Here is an 18,244-nt window from a genome sequence, read left to right as displayed (position 1 = left end):
TGGTGACGCTGACGCCCACCAGGAGCCAGGGCTGAGATGGGAGTGTTGGGGACACAGCCAGGGAATCAAGATGTTGACAAAGTTATTTCAGTCTCGTCATGTCATCCGTACAAGACCAGAAAGACAACTCAAACTATATGACCAGTCGCAATTCAAATGCCTGCTTATTTAGCTATGTTGCTTATCAACATTATATTCATTCCATTGATTTATATGATTTCATAATATTATGATTATGGATGACTGGTTAAATCTGGATTGATGCAAAAGGGTTGGGGGGGATTATTAATTTAATAATTGCACTTGGTCCAGCTTGTAGTCCAAGGGGAACAAGCACGAAGAAGGCTCCAGGGACTGAAGTGGATGGAGTGACCTCCTGAGGTTAGAGCTACACCCCGACCAACCCCAAAAAGAAACAGCTGGTGTCAAAGATGGCAGGCAAGCATTCTGAAGATAGAAACCAATACTAAATAAATTCAACGTACAGTCAGCTGGCATTTATCCACACCAGAAGGCACAGGAGGAGAAGAGGCCCCCCAAAGCTGACTGGGCCACCTCTGCCTCCTTCGTGCGCTAAGAGGTGACCCCTGGGAATGGAGGGGGGTGGCAGGTGAAACTGCAAACAGAAAACTAAGCCCCGAAGAGTATGCTGTGCTAGAAGGAAGGGGCCACGGAAGCAAGTCACACCCACTAAGAAGGCAGGGCGACAGTCCCCGGGTGTTCTATTTGGCGTGTGTTACTGACGTGTGTGTGGAACACGTTTCTCTGTAGGCCTGTAAGACAGAGTGGATTCTCACGTCCCTGGAATAACTAACGACACATTGAAAGGCTGAGGATTTAACGACATGACCTCTGAGGGATGCATGCATCCTTCAAGGCTAAACATACAAATAGAAGTAAACATCATTTATTTTACACGTACTTGAAGAATTTCTGAAGTAACAATACCAAGGAAATATTTGTATCTGAACCTTTCAGCCTATGTGTAAAACTGCAAGAAGACTAAATGTGTCTATCCTACTAATTTATACATTCATACATTCTTTCAACAAAGGTTTACTTAACATTTCCACGATGTACAACAAGGCAGAAGGAGCTGTGAAGACGTAAAATTAAAAAGAGGAAGCAAAGGTAGTACAGAAGAAACTAGAGGGGAAAGAACCAGAACTATCCGCTGTACACAGTGTAAGAGATTATTCAGAGGAATGAAAGAGCGATGGAGTTCATCCGCGAAGACTTCCTAAAAGGGGTCTGACGTTTGTGACGCTCACGCGTTGGCAGAGAGAAGGAAAGAGCAGACGTTTCCACATCAGGGACTAGGGATCATCAAAGGCAGGGAACTGGAGATTTCTAAAGAAGGGATCTGGGACATCCCTGGCGGTCCCAGAGGCTAGGACTCCGTGCTTGTACTGCAGGGGGCACGGGGTTCCATCCCTGGTTGGGGAACTAAGATCCTGCAGGCTGCATGGCGTGGCCCAAAAAATTAAAAAAATAAAAAAGAAAGAAAGAAGGGGTCAGTCCGGCAGCAATGGAGGCTCTGTGACACAGAACAAGCTCAGACCCGGTGGACAACGGCCTCGGACAGGCTCCGACCCAAAGCCGCACATACCACACGGGGCCCCTTACCTTTGCCGTAGAAGAACCTGCGGTAGTAATAGGCCCCCAGGTCGATGTGCTCGATGACGTAGCGCCTGACCTTCTCCCTGTGGATCGGCTGATTCTCCCTGGGCACCTCCAGGACCGAGACGCCCGCGTTGGTGCAGTGCGAGCTGAGTGAGGACTCGAAGGAGGAACTTTCCCCGCAACTGCAGGAGGACGAGCTGGCCCTGGACAGCGCGATCCTCCGGTCGCCCTCCCCGCCTGTCTCATTCCGAAAGTAGGGACAGCTGAGGACCAGGTCGTTGCTCTTCCCGTCACCGTCGTCGGTGTCCAGGTTCTCTTTGGAGTTGAGGTCCTCTTTGCTCCCCAGCGGGGAGTCACAGCTGCCCGTCGGGCCCGCTGGCGCCTGGGTCTGGGATGCCGCCGAGGCCCCGGTGGTGATGTTCTTCCTCTTCCCCACGTTCGCCCTCGTGGCCATGGCTTCGTTGATATTAAACAAGATGCTCTGGACATCGTAATGTGCAAAACAGCGCTGGCAGTTCCAAGGGCGGACGCCCCTCTCCAGGCGCCCGTCCTCCAGCTCGGAGGTGAACTTGAACGTCTCGTGCTCACTTTTCACGGTCCGCAGCTTGCGGAAGAGGGACGTTTCCATGGACTCCGCCTTCAGCCTCCGTTGGAAAGGCCTGTCCCTGTCTCTCCCCAGGAGGAGGGCACTGTCCATATAGTCTAATCCTGAGATGCGCACGAATTCGCCTCTAGAAATCTGTGCTGCGGCGTGAAGGCTGGGCGAGATTGCAGGGTCGCAGGGGAAAAACTCGGAGAACCCGAACGGGGCCATCGCCTTGTGGCCGTAGTTCTCTAGCCGGTACCCTCGGAGCATAGCAAAGAAGTTCTCCCCCGACAAGCCCTGCCGGTCGATGGAAGACGTGCTCCCATACTCCCGGTGCAGGGCGGCCCCGGTATTGGGGTTCACCGCATTTTGGTCTAAGACGTCTTCCGCGTCGATGTCGCTGATGGTGACATCACTATTGCTCCTCTGTCTTATGGGGTGCAGTCCTCTTTGCGGAGAGTGAACGAAGATGTCTCCGATGGTATACTTCGCCTCCACGAAGTCTAGGTCGAGCGGCTCCTCTTGCTGGCCATCGCTCTGGTTGTTTTGCCCGTTGTGCATGATGGACGTGACACTCTCGTAGCTGGTCTGGGACCGGCTTTCCCACAGGGCCTTGCAGGTCAGCTCCTTGGGGCAGTCCTTTTTAGGAGGCCACTCAGACACCCTTGCTCTGACACCCATCTTGGGCACGGCCGGGGTACCATTAGCCGGACCGCTGTTCTCATTGGAAGTGGAAGCATTTAAGGAAGTGGTGGGTCCCATGTTGCCGTTGATGGCTTTAAATTTTCGAGCAAAATAATCATCGGACTGCATGTTTCTGGGAGGACCCTTGAACTTCGAAGAGGCTCTGCCAACCTTGTGCTGCTCTTCCTGTGACTGCCTGGGGTCACTCATGTCTACCGATGACACAGGAAGCTCCAAGTCTCGCCAGAAAGACTGATGTAAATCTAATTACATTGTTATTTCCAAAGGCTTCTTCTATAGTTGTATTTTTTCTTGGTAACCAGAAGCAAACATCCTCAGAGTATGGTTTTTCCAAAACCAACTTGCTTCTCAGTTGCTGTAATAATTTTGAACACCTCTGTCCTTTTCAAAAGCATCCCTTAAGACATCTGGCCAGTTCCTTTACCTGAATTAAAAAACAGAAAATAGCCATTAACAATCACTGTAGCTCCAGTTCAATACATTCTCCACGTGGTTTCTTATCTGCCCTTCTCTCCAATTCCCCGTAACCTGTCGTGAAGTTTCATGGTTCCGCACCGCTGTTCACACTCTCCTTCTCTCCGGAACGCTCTGCCTACTCACTCTACCTGGCTGCTTAAAATTTACACCACACAATCAAGCAGTACCCTCCCACGCTCAGCCCACATCGGAGCAAGGACTGCTTCCTCTATGTTTCCATGGCATCTGCACCTACACCAATCATAGCAGTTTCCCTTATACTCTTACTGCTGCTGTACTTATCAGTCTCCTCCACTAGCTAACTGTAAGCTCCTCTAAGCCAGGAGCTATGCCCTTCATCTCGGTATCAACATTATCTATTGATGTAACCTGGCTTAAATCAGGTAATCAAGCAACATTTCAATTAGTTATAAGAGTAACACAATGGTCATGGAATTGTTTGAGTATTCTTAAACTTTCTTTCAAACCAGTTAAACTCAAAATGTCCAGCAGCACAAAGGTCAATACCAGGCACTAACAATGAGTTTTCAGAATGCTCTCTTGCAAGCAAATAAGAACTCACAGAGATCCCCTGACAGTGAGAAGGAGTCTTCAAGAATCTGGTGTCTGAACAAGTACAACTTTCTAGTTCATTACACCACTAGCAAGTTGACAAATGTGCAGGGAAGCTTAGAGATTTAAAACACAATTTACCTTTGTGTCTGGTAGAAACTTGACTTCACCAACTCTCCTCTTTAATTACAAATAATTTTTTCAATTTGTTCTATCTTTAACTAGACAAAAATATTTTCCAGGTATTACTATTTCCCGAACTCATGGCTGTCTGGGAATCTTACTGTTGGCACAAGAATAAAAAAAAGAATGACTCTACCACGCCTGAAAATAACGATGAGAATAAAGATGTAATATAGCTGATTTACCTCAGCCTTCACCAAAGCATAAACAATAACCGCAATTCAGTTAGGAATAATGTTAAAATTCCAACTAGCTAAACAGTGTAAGGACTCTTTCCAGTGGGTTCTTAATGACTTTGTGATGACCATGTGGTGGTCTCCTGGAATAGCAGATATTTTCTTAATGATGGCAGCTTGCTTTCTTCCCCACTGAGGAAAAAAAAATCAGTCTGGGCATGACAACATGCTGCTTGCTCCCAGGGAAGCTTCATAACTGAGGAAATCATGATATTTTAGGGTGTGAAAAACAGGGAGGGAATGAGCAGTCAGGTGCTTCCGTGCACTCGGCAGACCAGGATATGCCCAGAGTTCTCAGAGAGAGACCAGAGCTGACGGCATCTTATCTATTTCACTTAGAAGTACTGTATTTAAAAGAACCACAGATGATTCTGAATCATAGTTATTTCCTCTATAATTTAGATTATCATCAAATCCTTTCCCGGAAACTGAAAAAAAATGACGACCGAGATACGAAAGAAAACAACTTCTTGCCTAATAGCTCTCTGTTGAAATGGTATTTGATTCACTGTAGTAGGCGTCTGCATAATCTATACATTCTATTAAGTCTCCTGCTTACAGAACACTCAACACAATTTGAAAGGGTAAGAAAAGCTTCTAATGGTTGGTACAGAGCTATGTGAATTGTCAAGAGGCATTAATCTGATACCCATTTTCATTATCTAATACTAATCTGTATCCTTATTACCGAAGAAAGAACCATGCCCTGCCAAGTACCCAGTTCCAAACACTGAACAGTGACATTTCTAGAAATATAATCAGGAACTAAGTGCTCACCACCTCAAGGAATTAGAAAAAGAGCAACAAAATGTACCAAAAGAAATCAGGAAAGAAGGAATGAATAAAGATACAAGCTGGAATTAATGGAATGGCAGGGGGTAGGGGATAGAAAGAATAGACAAATCCAAAAAGTGGATTTTTTTTTTTGAAGAGTAAGAAAATAGATACACTCCTTCCCAAATCTGAAAAAGGGAAAGATAGACAGACAGACAGAAAGGAAGGAAGGAAGGAAGGAAGGAAGGAAGGAAGGAAGGAAGGAAGGAAGAAAGAAAGAAAGAAAGAAAGAAAGAAAGAAAGAAAGAAAGAAAGAAAGAAAGAAAGAAAGAGAAAGAAAGAAAGAAAGAGAGAAAGAAAGAGAAAATAATATTACATAAGTTTGGAAATGAGAAAGGAGACATGACCACACACATAGGAGGTACTGAAATAAATATAAGCGTAAAAGAATTATACCACAAGCAACTCTACAGCAACAAATTTAGAAACAAAGAAGAAACTAAGATTTCCTGGCAAAACACAAACTCCTCAAACCCATCCAAGAATGGAAAATTTAAATAGAGTGATTATAGCACCAAAGAGAGTAGAAATATAACAATCCCTAACTAAAAATATGACCAACGTGTGCACAAAATGCAAAGAGCTACCTTAACCACGACTTTGAAACCCCTTCATCCTCCCATTTATGAGACCAAATGCTATCTAAAAATGTAGTTTGTACCTTGCTTTCCTTCCTTTTCCCTGTCGCGGCACACACTGAAATACCAACGTCCCCACAGCACATGGCAGTCAAAGCCGGCAGGTGCTCAAGGCTCGGGGCACAGGTGAGACTCCGGTCCCCCTCCCCAACTCCACCACCAGCAAACCAGCACCTCCCCTTACCAGCAGCCCACTCCCACACCCCAGAAGGATGCTCTGAGTTCAAGCCACCTGCCAGGAACGTGTAAAACACAGAAACCTGAAAACCAGGATTAACGTGCACAACACAGACACTGAATAACTTGTTCTGGAAAAACTAACCATAAAGTTATCAGAGGTCACTGGGCTTGGACTCATCTCTGAAAACCGGTCTTCCAAGCTTTCACATCCGTTTACACTTACAATAGTATCATTGTTTGCAACAGACAGCATTAAAACTACAGAGTCTTTATTCCATAGATCTATTATAGATATGGAAGGGCTTCCCTGGTGGCGCAGTGGTTAAGAATCCGCCTGCCAATGCAGGGGACACGGGTTCAAGCCCTGGTCCGGGAAGATCCCACATGCCGGGGAGCAACTAAGCCCGTGTGCCGCAACTACTGAGTCTGTGCTCTAGAGCCCGCAAGCCACAGCTACTGAGCCCACATGCCACAACTACAGAAGCCCATGTGCCTACAGCCCGTGCTCTACAACAAGAGAAGCCACCGCAATGAGAAGCCCATGTGCCGCAACTAGAGAAGAGCCCGTGCACAGCAACGAAGACCCAATGCAGCCATAAATAAATAAATAAATAAATTTATTAAAAAAAAAAAAGAAATGGAAGACACCGACTACTGTCAGAAAGTAAGGATTATTGCTTTAAAACGTGAATGAATAATAGCAGCAAATAAAAATAGATGAACTAGTGTTGAATTTTACTATTAGGCTTGCCAAAAGACACAAAAACTGTAGCAAACTCAGAGCACACAAACCCTTTGCCAAAGAAATCTTCTGAAAATATTCCTTCAGTTATGATTTTTTAATTTCGTGCGAGCGATAAGAACATTAGCTGTATCAGACGGCTACTGGTTTTTCCTGTCTCGGATGTATTCCTCTTTCTTGCGGTAATGGGTACCATACCTCTAGAACCATTTTATTTATGTGGCGCTAACTCCACCCGTAACATGTGACCCAGGTTTGACCAATGCAAGTGCTGCATCTTCAGGCCAGAGTGACTGGTCCAGGGGTGAAGCCAGGAGCCAAGCCAGGAAGGGCACCCCAACACGGGTGCTCTGACCCTCGGCAATGCCCAAGCAGCAGTGGGCTCACCTTGCCAGTGGGACTGAGAATGGAAACAGCAGCACGAAGCAGGGCCAAGCGAAAGAAATGAGGACTCCTAAGGATGCGGCTCTGGAACCAGTTCCAGAATTTTCCAGCTGCTTGAGCCAACTGATCACCTGTTTTGGTTTATTCAGTTTGACTTAGATTTCTGCGTTTTCCAGGCTAATTTTAAATGTCCTAAGAGACCCAGCTTCTCTTCAGTTAAAGACCAAAGACAGGAAATTTGACGAACACAGCTACTGTGGCACGGTGTTGCCCAGATCGCCTGGTCAATGAATGAATGGACGGAAAGTCACAGTTCTGGCACCAGCATCCAAATCAAAACCAGAGCCTTCTGGGCAAGATCCCTGCTCTAATTCCATAATTATATATCTTTTAACACCTTTTATGTGTGCCACTAACAATTCAAAGTGTTCAAAGCCAAAAAATTCTTGACACAGTAGCTGATTAATAAACAATCTGCAGTTGCAACAGAACTCCTGCAAATCCCTTCCTGCCACTTTTTACTCCTAGCCACATTTTCTAGCTTGTTGTAGCTCCTCGAATAAATCTCTAACAACAGAATGATAGAGGGCACCTTCCTTTTAAAGATATTACTAAAATACTTATATATTTGAACACTGTGATAAAAATAAAACATCTCAAAACAATTATAGCATTTGTTTTTTCAGGAAGATAAATCAGAAATAATAACATCATCCAATTTAAAAAGTATTATGGTTCATGGGGAAGAAATGAAATCAATGTCTTGGAAAAGTAGATGTCAAGAAGGAATGGTACAGGCTCTGAACAGGGAGAAATGCAGAAAGGAAACAATGGAGGGAATGAAAATCTAAAGCATGAGCTGGAATGACCTCTGGAACAATCGAGAACCTAGAGGTCAGACTGTGGATGAGACAGAGAGACAGAGACAGGCACATACATGCGTGAGTGCACACGTGCACACACACACACGCACACACACACGCACGTGCGCACACACGAGACACCCTACACCAGTGAAATCAATCCTGTTTGCCCTGTAGGGCCACAGATGAAAAGTGGGGATCCGGAGCAAACATGCCTGCCTACAGGCACCTGAAACATAAGACCCCTTTGTATCTCTCATTATCTTTAGTTTTTCCCCAAGTTCTAACGTTCTGCCCGTTTCCATGAAGCATTCAGTTGAGAAGTTTCTAGAAGACCGGGATTTGCGCTCTTAGTAGCATGTACATGCATGCAATGAAGCTGTAATCTAGGAAGCGTCCTGCAAATATTGTACCTGTCCCCAAATTTATTCTTTATACTCCTCAGGTATATATACACCTTTTATGTTCAAATCCACCATGAGTGTCAAAAGCAGGGCAGGGAGCCATGCAGCCGACTGATGTCCAAGGGTCCCAAACTGATGGAAGGGACAGGAGAAGGATGACATTTCAGAGAAGCGTCTCGAAAGAGCAGCCTGCAGAAACTAGGGGGCTGTGACTGGCCCCCAGACAAAGCACAGAGCACACAGTTACAGGTGGGCACCCCGACAGAACAGGGAAAATGCAATTTGCAAAGCACAGAACGCTCTTTACCCAAAGTCTGGAAGGGGTTTGGTGAGTCTGCGACACTACCATGAAATACGGGCCAACTCTCCAGGTTGGTCCCGTCCTGGTCATCTCCTGCCCCGCTCCCCGTAGCAGCCACTGAAAGACCTTCCTGCCCCAGCATCTCAGCAAGGACCGCAGCTTCTTACTTCTCAGAGGACAAAGAAGCCAACACGTTTCTTTCAGCTCTTATCATCACTTCACGAACTTACCCTCTTCTGACCCCGTCCTTCCATGTTACCCTTTGTTGACAACTTTTTTGAGCCTTGCCATCTTTCCTAAGATAAAAGCCCGCATTACGACTCACCAGCCTCTTCCCAACCACCCTGCTTAATCAGAAGCATCTGCTCTCCTCCTTCCCCTCCCTCCTCCTCCACGCTGGGGCCCAGCCGTCCTCAGCGTCTTCGGGCTGCGCCCTCTCCAGGCCTGCGTCTGAGCTGCTGCCTCTAAACGCAGCATCACCTGCCAACCCTTCATCTTCATCCTGCTCATTCCCCGCCCCCCGGCCCCGGGTGCCCCTCCACCCGCTCCGCGGAGTCCTCTACTTCCTCGTGGAAACACCCCTGTCCACACCTTACCACGCGTGCCTGTTTCTCTCTCTCCGACTCTCCGCGAGGCCCCAGGGCTCTGACTGTTTTGTTCCCCACTTTATCCGCAGTGCCTCGCACGGTTTCCAGTACGTGGTAGATGGTCCATAAATATTATTACATGAATTAACAAATTACTAAACAAATATGGCAGGCAGTCATCCTTCATAATATAAAACACTTACTATCGAAATGGCTAGCTCTTGTAGTTACAGAATCTACTATAAATCAAAAGTTTAATCATTTTGCAAAAACATGATTATTATAGAAATAGGGACAGTTGTTAACTCTTTGCAGGACACTCATACCCAAAGCCTCACAACAACAGGCTACCTTGAACCTACATTCAGCAACTGCTCCACTCGGAAAGAGAGCTTCCCACCCCCATTTCTGTACCAGCCAAATGCAGTGACGGCAGACAGGTCTTCCAACTGAACAGAAAGAAAGAATGCCGTACTTCACCTTCTAACCATCTCAGCAGCATCTTAGGCTAAAGGCCCATTCCCAAACACGAAGACCATAAGGAAACCTGCATGACCAATCCTGTCCCCTCCTGAGTCGGGCAGAGCAGCCGATGGGGTGCAGAGCTCCATTTTGCTGCAGGTGGCTGGTGCCAGCGTCCTGGAGATCTGGAAGTACGCCTGCGAATGGTATCACTCCAAAACAGCATGGCAAGAGGAAACCGTGCAATCAGAGGTCCTGGTCGAAAGGGTACCTGGGCCTCACGTCCCAGTTAAGAGATGAAGGGATATGAACCCAAGACCCCCCGCACATCATGTTTTTAATGAACAGCTGTGAGTCTGCTCCTGACCTTCCTCTGTGATTTTACACCATTTCGTCATTCCAACAGATCGCAAAACACTGGTTAGGATAGCTTTCAACAGGCAAATGCAGAGTTCTCAAACGAAAATGCTATGCATTTTTCCAAGAAAAGCGACAAGTGCTATTTCATGAAATATTAAGAAAGCATTAAAATAAAGCGGACCCTGGGCTTCCCTGGTGGCGCAGTGGTTAAGAATCCACCTGCCAATGCAGGGAACAGGGGTTCAAGCCCTGGTCCGGGAAGATCCCACATGCCGTGGAGCAACTAAGCCCGTGTGCCACAACTATTGAGTCTGCGCTCTAGAGCCCGAGAGCCACAACTACAGAAGCCTGCGCGCCTGGAGCCTGTGCTCCACAACAAGAGAAGCCACTGCAATGAGAAGCCTGCACACCACAGCAAAGAGTAGTAGCCCCCACTCGCTGCAACTAGAGAAAGCCCGCGCGCAGCAACGAAGACCCAACGCAGCCAAAAATAAATAAAATAAATAAAATAAAAATAAATAAAAAATAAAATAAAATAAAGCGGACCCTCATACTTGCAATTATGGGGCCCACCATTACCACCTGCTCCTTCCTGCCTTAATTCTACTTAAGAGTATCTTCAATGTACTACTTTCTTGACTTTATGGATAAATGATTCACACTGTTACCTTGGTGTGGTTACAAAAAACTTAATCAAAGAAAAGGAAGAGTCCTTTAATTTCTTCCTGAGGATTTTATAAAGAGAACAGAATAATAATCTGCAGTGAGGCCTCAGTAGCATGAATAGGTCCTCTCCAGGTAACCCCCCAAACCTGGACACTGACCGTTCGCAGAGACAGAAGACACAGGGTTCATGTTAGAATCATCATCAGTGAAAAGGGATCTCAAACCTGTTTCTCCAGACAGTGTTCTTCCTTTCTTTCAGTGCATTTTCAATGTCAAGGGCATCCCCCCTCTAATAGTTTCCAAATATTCTCACATTTCATCAAGTTCTATGACTCCTGCTCCCCAGGGGGGAAACAAAATCCAAAATTGTCACCAGCACTCGGTGGTCACTTTAAAATCTACATGTAGACCTGTGGGATCTCACGGGTGGCAGGGCGGCCCTGAGAGAGGAAGGGCTGGAAGAGGCAGTGAAAGACCCCTCAGAGAAATGAAAGAATTTCAGAGCTGGAAGGACTGATCTGTTCTCATGCTGATGGTCTTGGTAATAATTTTCAAGGACAGAACAGAAATGGGGAAAATGTGATATTTAAGCATAACTGTGTTTCAATAGAATGTTTTTCCAAGTTTTCCATAAGACATCAGTGAGTCTTCAAGAGCAATATTGTAAGTTGAGCCACTTACCAGGACTGCAGCTGGAGCAAATGGATTGAAAACCACAAAATGCACAAATTATGAGCCTCATTCAAGGGAAAAAATGGTTAAAGTTACATGACAGATTTATAATAAAAGTATAACTACCACAGAAACATTTATTTTTCATACACATATTCTATCAGCTGTAATACTAACATGCATAACTGAGCAGGGAATAAAAAGAGGAATGAACATTCCCCAGGTTCATCCTCTCTGTGGCCGTAAGACGATAGAGCTGAGGTGCGCTCACGCGCAAGGTCTAATCACCTGAAGTGCATTTCCCATAACATCACTAAGTTCAAGTACATTCAGCCAGGTATTCAATGAAGCTATGACTAAAGACCTATAAAGCAATCCATTAGCTCAAATTCTTATCATGGTATAGACCACGAACATCAAGGATAGAAACAATTTGACAAATGGGCTATTATTCAATAATAATGGTCATGAATGGATATAGATGGTCCATAATAATCATACTTTGCTAAGTTTTTGGTAGATCTGAACAAGAAAATTTGTTCTTAGCCATTTATCTTGAATTAAACATTGGGATGGTACCAAAGATAAATGTTTGGAGCATGAGAATATTTTTTATCACTGGGCATATATTTTATAATTTATAAAAAAAATTTTTTTGGAACTATCGTTGATTTACAATATTGTATTAGTTTTAGGTATACAGCAAAGTAATTCATACATATTCATAATTCTTTCCCATTATAGATTGGAGCATGAGAATATTTTTTAAAAAAGAGCAAAATTCATCTCCTTGAGGTTTTATAACATAGAAGTCATGTATGATTTGTGAAGAATAATTCTTTTGGGGGCGTGTGGAATGTTCACGCTGGTGTTAGACCATTTTTCAAAGCGCGCCATGCTGCTCTTCGGAAGAATGTCTCAAGTGATGTCCCCAGAAAACCTGATGCCCTTGGTGTAGTCAAGGACTTTTTCATCAAAGTAAAGCAGAGACCCCAGTAAAAAGTGTCTAAAGGATCCAGTCTCCACTGGAACCCTGTATTATGACTCTACATTATCCTGAATCATAATCCGTGCTGAATAAAAGGGCCAAATCAAAGGTTTGTTAGATGGAGCCCGCGTGTGACTTTCTAAGTGAAGCGCCTATACGCTTCGCCACAGCTGGGTCCTGGTCCAGCCTAGTCACTGGTGTCTCCCCGGCCCCTAGAGTCGGGCGGGGCACTTAGTTGGCACTCAGCATTAGCGTACGTCCATCCATCTAAACGGAAATAGTTGCAAACCAAACTACCGCAAAGCACGGACTCAACATACCATCGGGACACACACAGAGCACAATGATTCCCGATTCTCTCTTTTTGGTTTCTTTGCCGGCTCCTCCTCTCTCTTTAAGTGCTGACGCTCCTCGGGGCTTATTCTAGGCTGCCTTCGCTTTTAATTCCACCTATCTCCTTGTGCACTTCTAGCAGGGTCACGTGGATCTCCACGCTGATGACTCTTGAAATCTACCCAGAGCCCGGAGTTGTCTCCCATGCCACACAGCCACGCTGCGCTATGACAGCGCACGCCCTCCAGCCCAGACCCTGGGCACCTGCGCTCCCACTGCCCAGCTCAGGAGCGGCAGTCCCATCTCCCTGCCGCCCAAGCCCGGCACCCGGGGCCCATCCTGCCCTCCCCTCACAGCCCGCGTGCAAGCTGAGACCAGTCAACTTGACCTTCTGAATGCTCTCAAATCCACGCAGACCTTGCTGTCTCGACTGCCATCAACACTCTCTTATTTCTCCTAGATTACCCCAAAACCCTTCACTACTTCCTCGTGTCCCCAGAGTAGAGCCTGACTGTTTTATGTGACTCAGGGTTTGGCCCATGAGTAGCCGTCCAGCCCCTTGTCCTGCCGCCCAGACCCCACCCCATGCCCGCATGTGCTGCCCTTCATTCTCCTCTGCTCAAGGGGTCTGCACAGGCTGCTCCCCTGCCCGAATACTCTTCAAGACTTCTTCCCTCCACTTTGCTAACAGGTGTTATTAGTGCAACCTCAGATCACAGACTGGGTTGCCCGGAAGCCTTCTCAAATCTTACCTCTGGTTCTACGTTATCTTAATGCAGGCTCCCCTAGCATCCTGCCCCTTTCTTCTCACCATATGTTAAACACCACACTATTTTATCCCAGCCTGTTTACATGGCGCTAACCTCCTCTACACTCCTCTAGTTCCGGGCAGGCAGAGTCACGGCTTTGCTCGCAGCACTCAGCAAGCCTCCGGGCTCTGCCCATGCTGGCTGAGACCACAGCAAACTGACTCATCCTCTCTGAACTACCTGTAAAATGGGAATAATCCTATCGATGTCAAAGGATTATTCTAAAGATTCGACAAGATCCAGATGCCGAGTGCTTGTCTCCATGTTTCCTATAGCCAAAGTTCAAAAAAAATTAGCTGGAAAAATTGATTTATATATGAACGAATATTGATTGATAAACTAACTGACTTCCAACTGGGCAACTAAAACCAGTAAGACACATAACTATCCCCAAGGAGCACAGTCATGTTTACAAAACCTAATATGGTAACTGCTAATGGATTTCTGTACAAAGACTAAGGGAACACAAAGCTGATTGAACTTTGTAACTGAACTGCAATAGCTAAGCTGATTCTCCAAGAGGCAAACAGAAGCTTTCAGAAGGTGAGGGAATGTCCCCAATCTCCAGTCAGGTGCTACTGGCTTCCCAACTACAACTTCTAATTAAAGTTATTTTAGGGACTGCACTGTATTTGTAACAAGATGATTCTGGAGTTTGAGCTTTCCCTGTGTCGATAAAAAACAGGAACCCACTTCTGGTAGTAAGCTACTTTCAGCCACCCCTCCTTCCACGTATGTGTATGTCAAAGAGAATAAACAAAGAGCCATTTTCTGAAACGGAATATTTGGATCATGGAATTTTTCCAAGGAGACAGAAGAACAGTTGTGGGTATTGACAGTTTCCCGTTAAATCTTTTAAATCAGAAAAAGATAAAAAGAGATAGCACTGCACCTCCTTCCCTCAGGAGGTTATTATTTTCAGCCATGTGGGCCCCTGACTTACAGATGACACAGTAGGAAATCACACGTTCCAATTAATAATTTAAGCAGCGGCATTTGTGTCTTAGGAAAACACAGCAAAAGAAGAAAAGGACTTCTATTTGGTGCCAAGTGATTTAGACTGTACCTCCGTTATTTGCATTTAAATATCATAGAAGATAATCTGTTCTATTCTTTCAATGAAGGCTGAGTGACACTAGGTGACCAAGAAGGGAACCTGAGCATTTTATAATAAAAACCTGGGAGGCTGGAGCCTTAACAAATACTTTTAGGGGTCCTTCCTGTTGTTTACCTCAAAGGGAAGCAATCCTCTCACTTTCTTCTCACTCCTGGTATCTTCCAGTGAATCCACAGTGAAAACTCCTGCAGAGCGAAGGATCTGTCTCACCTCGCTCAACAAAACTAAAATCAATCAACACTATTGAAAATTGAACTAAACGGACAAAGCAGCTACTTTCAACGCATTCTGCGTTAAAACCCAACAAGTGGACCAGAGGGCCATCCAATCTAAGATGCTTCCTTTCCACTGACCATAAAGGGCACGAAAAGAAAACCCCGCCAATCTACACAACAGTCTAGTAGTTGATTTTTAAAAAATAGTAATTTCAGCAGCAAACACACAACAAACTCCATTCACTAACCGCACACTCTCCAAGCCATCTTTGCATTGTTCTCATGTTTATTTGAATTACAGGATACTGAGTTTTGCTGAACAGCTTTATGAGGTTTATTATGTGACACAAAAACCCTTTGTTTACTCCAGTAAATAAATGTATTCAGTTCTATTGGGCCCTGGACTCGATGCTGGGGGGCCTGGGGGAACATTAAAGATGAATGACAGAGCTTCCTAATCCTCAAGAAGCTTCTTAGCTGGGTGAGATATGCACATGCATAACAAGCAATAGGAGAAATGAAGCTAAAAGACCACGACACCACTTCGGACTCTAGGTGCAGAAAGCACCCACTCTGAACACCAATAAAAACAACTGTGCAAGTCATTGACTCACACTTCGACATCTGAAAAATCTACCTAAGAAATAAGAGATGTGGGAGAAAACGTATATAGAAATATTCACTCCAGAACTAAAAGAATGAAAAATCCGCAACAGGCTTAACAGCCAGTGGCCAGGGATAAATACGGTACATACAGTAAATATGGTAAAATGAAATATTACACAGCCCCCCAAATTCCTGAAGAACGTGCATGGCGTTGGGGATTTACAAGATTATAGTATGTGAAAGGAGCCAAATACAAAGCTTTATGTTAAAAATCTATAGACACAGAAATACTGCAAAGAAACACCCCCATATTATGATACTGAGTATCTATTACAGGAAGGCTAATACTTGGTTTTTGCTTTCTTCCTTGTATTTTTCTCTAAAGTTCCAAATTACATAACTATATATGAACATGTAAATCCGCACATACATATATAAATAGTTTAAATTCAATAAATAGAAAAAATTTTAAAATAATCCTCCGTAAAACCAATGTGTGTTTCCCTTAGAGAGCATATTACTTATTACATAAAATGAGACGACCATCAACTTCCTCTCCTTCAAGTCCCACGGTAAGATATTTAAACATGGAAACAGAGACTAGTGTTAGATGAGCCACACCGATTGTTGCTTACCTTAAAGAGTATACGGTTTTTTATAGCAAGTATTCACAAAGATGGTGCCCTCCACTCCCATGCACTGGAAATGACTCTGGTTAGAATAATAATGTCTTACATTTGCATCTATTTTCCTGTGACCCTGGGTACACCACCAGGCAGCAGTGTGGAAGAAAGCATAAAGGGCTCAAGATTAAGAGATCGGTGTCTACCTCTGAGGACATGATTAACTGTGGGCCCTTCAGCCATCTAGGCATCCACTGTGACTCAGTGTCGCGTGTACGGTGGGGATCCAGGTGCCGGGGGGACCAAGTGAGAGCTGACATAAGATGCTGAACCGGACAAATGCAAAACATGAGTATTACTGCCTTGCGGGAAGGAACCAGGAGCGCAGCCCATGCCGCTTGCTCGATTCTACTGCAGGGCAGGCTCTCGGGGCTGACAAAGGCAGAGGGACGACCAGGACCAGGGAGGCGGCCCACCTACTGGGGACCGTCCCCGACAGGAAACAATCCGGCTTTCAGAAGGCCAGGCCACGATAAACCCAGGACCTAGAGGGTGAGGAAGAACACTGCACGTACTCAGTGTAAAAGCTAGCATGGTGTCCAGTCCGAATTCTCCATCCCTATCTGGCAATACACCTGTCCTAAGAGAAAACAGGAACCCTGCGACACAGACACTGATGTCAGCAAAACAGAGAAGGGGAGGGACACAGAGGGGGGGCTTCATTCACGCCCCTCACCAGCTGATTTTACCCCGAAGTGTCCTAGTGTCACTGTCTTGCGTTCAGGAAGCGCACTCAGTACTCTAAGAAAACAAAGTTTCCTGCAAACTCAAAGTCAGGGGTGATGTCAGAACGACTCCTTCAGGAAGTTTCCCCCATAATGTACCTACCTCTTCAATAAGGCACCGGCTTCCAGGGCAACACATTCCATTTCACTAGTCACACAGAATGAATGCCAGTGCACTCAGGGGGAAACACTTCCTCAACACACTTTATTTGCAATTTTTAAAGTATGAACTGAATGCCAGTTATATAAACCACCTTCGATTATGGATGCATACTAATTAATTCGGGCTGAGTATTTATTTAATAAAGTTCCTAACACCAAAGATCTTTTTTTAAATTAATTAATTAATTTATTTATGGCTGTGTTGGGTCTTTGTTTCTGTGTGAGGGCTTTCTCTAGTTGTGGCCAGCGGGGGCCACTCTTCATTGCGGTGCGCGGGCCTCTCACTATCGCGGCCTCTCTTGTTACTAACACCAAAGATCTTTATCCGAAGAAAAAGTAAAAGAATGACCACCTAACACACACACACTACTATATATAAAATAGATAAATAATAAGAGCCTACGGTATAGCACAGGGAACTCTACTCTATATTCTGTAATGGTCTATAGAATCAAAAAAAAGAGTGGACATATGTATATGTATAACTGATTCACTTTGCGGTACAGCAGAAACTAACACAGCACTGTAAATCAGCTATAGTCCAAGAAAAATTAATTTAAATAAATAAATAAATATCTTTAAAAAAAAGAATGACCACCTAATATGATATATAACTGTTTATTAAAATAAAAAGAACACTAAGAACCCTATTTCCTTATAAAAACGATGGTCGTGGAAATCGCTGCTTTCTCTGAATTTCTAGAGTAATGAGTAAGAGAGAGATGCAGACGCTGCAGTTCTGATGACTACTTGTCCCGAGACATAAACAGAGCACTAGCCAGGGAAGACTGACCTCGTGTCGGCAAGTAAGGAAATCATCTGTATCACCAGAGGCTCCCTAAGAATCATGGGTAGACCCAGAGAGCTTGTTTGACTAATCAGTATCCTTTACCATAAAATGTCAATGTTAATGCATTACATTTATTTGGGGATTTACCATTTCCAAAACCCTCTTCTGTTCACTTGATCCTAGGAAGACCTCTGAAGAGACAAAAGAGAGAGACTGCCCTCCCATTGCACAGGTAAGGAAGGAACTCTTAGGGCAGCTAAGTCAGTAAAATTTGCTACAATCAAATGGAGCAGAGGAATCAATCAAGAGGATCAGAACTTGGGCTTCCCTGGTGGCGCAGTGGTTGAGAATCTGCCTGCCA

General features: G+C 44.9%; 1 protein-coding gene across 1 annotated transcript in view; it reads right to left on the bottom strand.

Annotated features, from left to right (window-relative positions):
* SIPA1L2 (signal induced proliferation associated 1 like 2) overlaps positions 1–18,244 on the bottom strand; it is a 222,484-nt gene that overhangs the window by 102,018 nt on the left and 102,222 nt on the right. Inside the window, exon 2 of the mRNA XM_082424966.1 lies at positions 1,627–3,338. Coding sequence (XP_082281092.1) covers positions 1,627–3,103 — 1,477 coding nt within the window. The 5' untranslated portion in view covers positions 3,104–3,338. The remainder of the gene's footprint in view (positions 1–1,626; positions 3,339–18,244) is intronic.

Source organism: Balaenoptera physalus (genome assembly GCF_965194825.1).
Source record: "Balaenoptera physalus genome assembly, chromosome: 14".
Classification (NCBI taxonomy): Eukaryota; Metazoa; Chordata; class Mammalia; order Artiodactyla; family Balaenopteridae; genus Balaenoptera; species Balaenoptera physalus.
This window is presented reverse-complemented; position numbering and strand designations above follow the sequence as displayed.